The sequence below is a fragment of the Theobroma umbraticum genome, unplaced genomic scaffold, assembly GCF_002168275.2.
Source record: "Theobroma umbraticum cultivar Fairchild unplaced genomic scaffold, ASM216827v3 scaffold_67.0, whole genome shotgun sequence".
NCBI classification, from domain to species: domain Eukaryota; kingdom Viridiplantae; phylum Streptophyta; class Magnoliopsida; order Malvales; family Malvaceae; genus Theobroma; species Theobroma umbraticum.
Genome location: NW_018397262.1, coordinates 3,730,655 through 3,732,009, shown reverse-complemented (window position 1 = coordinate 3,732,009; position 1,355 = coordinate 3,730,655). Strand labels below are relative to the sequence as shown.

General features: G+C 38.7%; 1 protein-coding gene across 1 annotated transcript; it reads left to right on the top strand.

Moving 5' to 3' along the window:
• Positions 1–6: 6 nt before the first annotated feature.
• On the top strand, positions 7–1,355 carry LOC110419666 (putative disease resistance RPP13-like protein 1; the record flags this gene model as incomplete). The annotated part of the gene is made up of 1 exon (XM_021432760.2): positions 7–1,355. A coding segment is annotated over exon 1 (1,299 nt), but the record flags the coding sequence as incomplete, so codon positions are not given.

The following is a 1,355-nucleotide window of genomic DNA, read 5'->3' as shown; positions in this document are numbered from 1 at the left end:
CAAATTTACAAATTCTAGTCAACTTGCGTGTTCTCGACATCACCGATACGCTTTCAATGAAAGGGATGCCATTTGGAATTGGTAACTTAACCAATCTTCGAAGACTATCAGATTTTGTTTTGGGCAAAGGTGATGGACATCATATACAAGAGATGAAGAATTTGTTAAATCTGAAGGGTAAGCTTCGTATCTCAGGGTTAGAGAACGTTGTTAATGCTCAAGATGCATGGGAGGCTAAGTTAATATATAAGTCTGGCCTTGGCACATTAGAACTAAAGTGGAGTAGAGAATTTGACAATAATAGAAATAAAGAAGTTGAAGGAGAGGTGTTGAACTTGCTTGAACCTCACAGAGAGCTTGAGAAGCTCCGCATTTGGAATTATGGTGGTACAAAATTTCCGATTTGGATGAATTCTTCATTAAAAAATTTGTCGTCTTTGGTTCTCGAGGGCTGTAAAAATTGTGTATCACTGCCATCACTTGGAAAATTACCGTTACTGAAGAATCTTTTTATTGTTGGAATGGATGAGTTAAATAAGGTTGGCATTGAGTTCTACGGGGAGAATCAATCAAATGCATTTGCTTCGTTACAGAGTTTGAGCTTTTGGGATATGCCAAGATGGAAGGAATGGGACTTGGTTGATGAGCAAGTTGTGAAATTCCCTAGCCTCGTCGAGCTTTCCATCCATAACTGCCCTCAATTGTTGGGAACGTTGCCTAACCGTCTTCATTCCTTAAAGAAGCTTGAAATTTATGACTGTGCACAAATGGTGGTTTCACTTTCAGACCTTCCAAAGCTGTCTGAATTACAAATAGATGAGTGTGCAGAGTTGGTGCTTAGAGATGATGCAAACTTTCGCTCAATAAAAAAAGTCTGTCTTTCAAATGTTGTAAAGTTTTCTACTCCAACAGAAAGGCTGGTATCAACATCAACAACATTGGAGCGTTGTGAGATTTATGATTGTGAGGGATTGACATATTTATCGCTAAAGAAGTTGGGACTGTTGGGATCTGTTTGTAAATTGGAAATTTTTCGATGTCCACAACTTGTGTTGTTAGAGCCAGATGAGGTAGAGGAGGCAGAAGAGGAGCTGTTTCAAGTTGGGAATCTTTGTAATATTGAATCTTTGACAATATGGGAAAGTGGTCTCAATATGGAATCTTTGAGAATAAGAAAGCATTTCCTCTCATTTCTTACAGAGATGGAAATTAGAAACTGCCCGAACATGGTTTGTTTTGCAAAGAACAACTTACCCCCACTTTTGAAGAAGTTGAGGATTGAAAGTTGCGAGAATTTGCGATGTTTGGTGGATGCAGGAGAAAATATAAGCATCAGCAACGTATCTCCTCTTGAG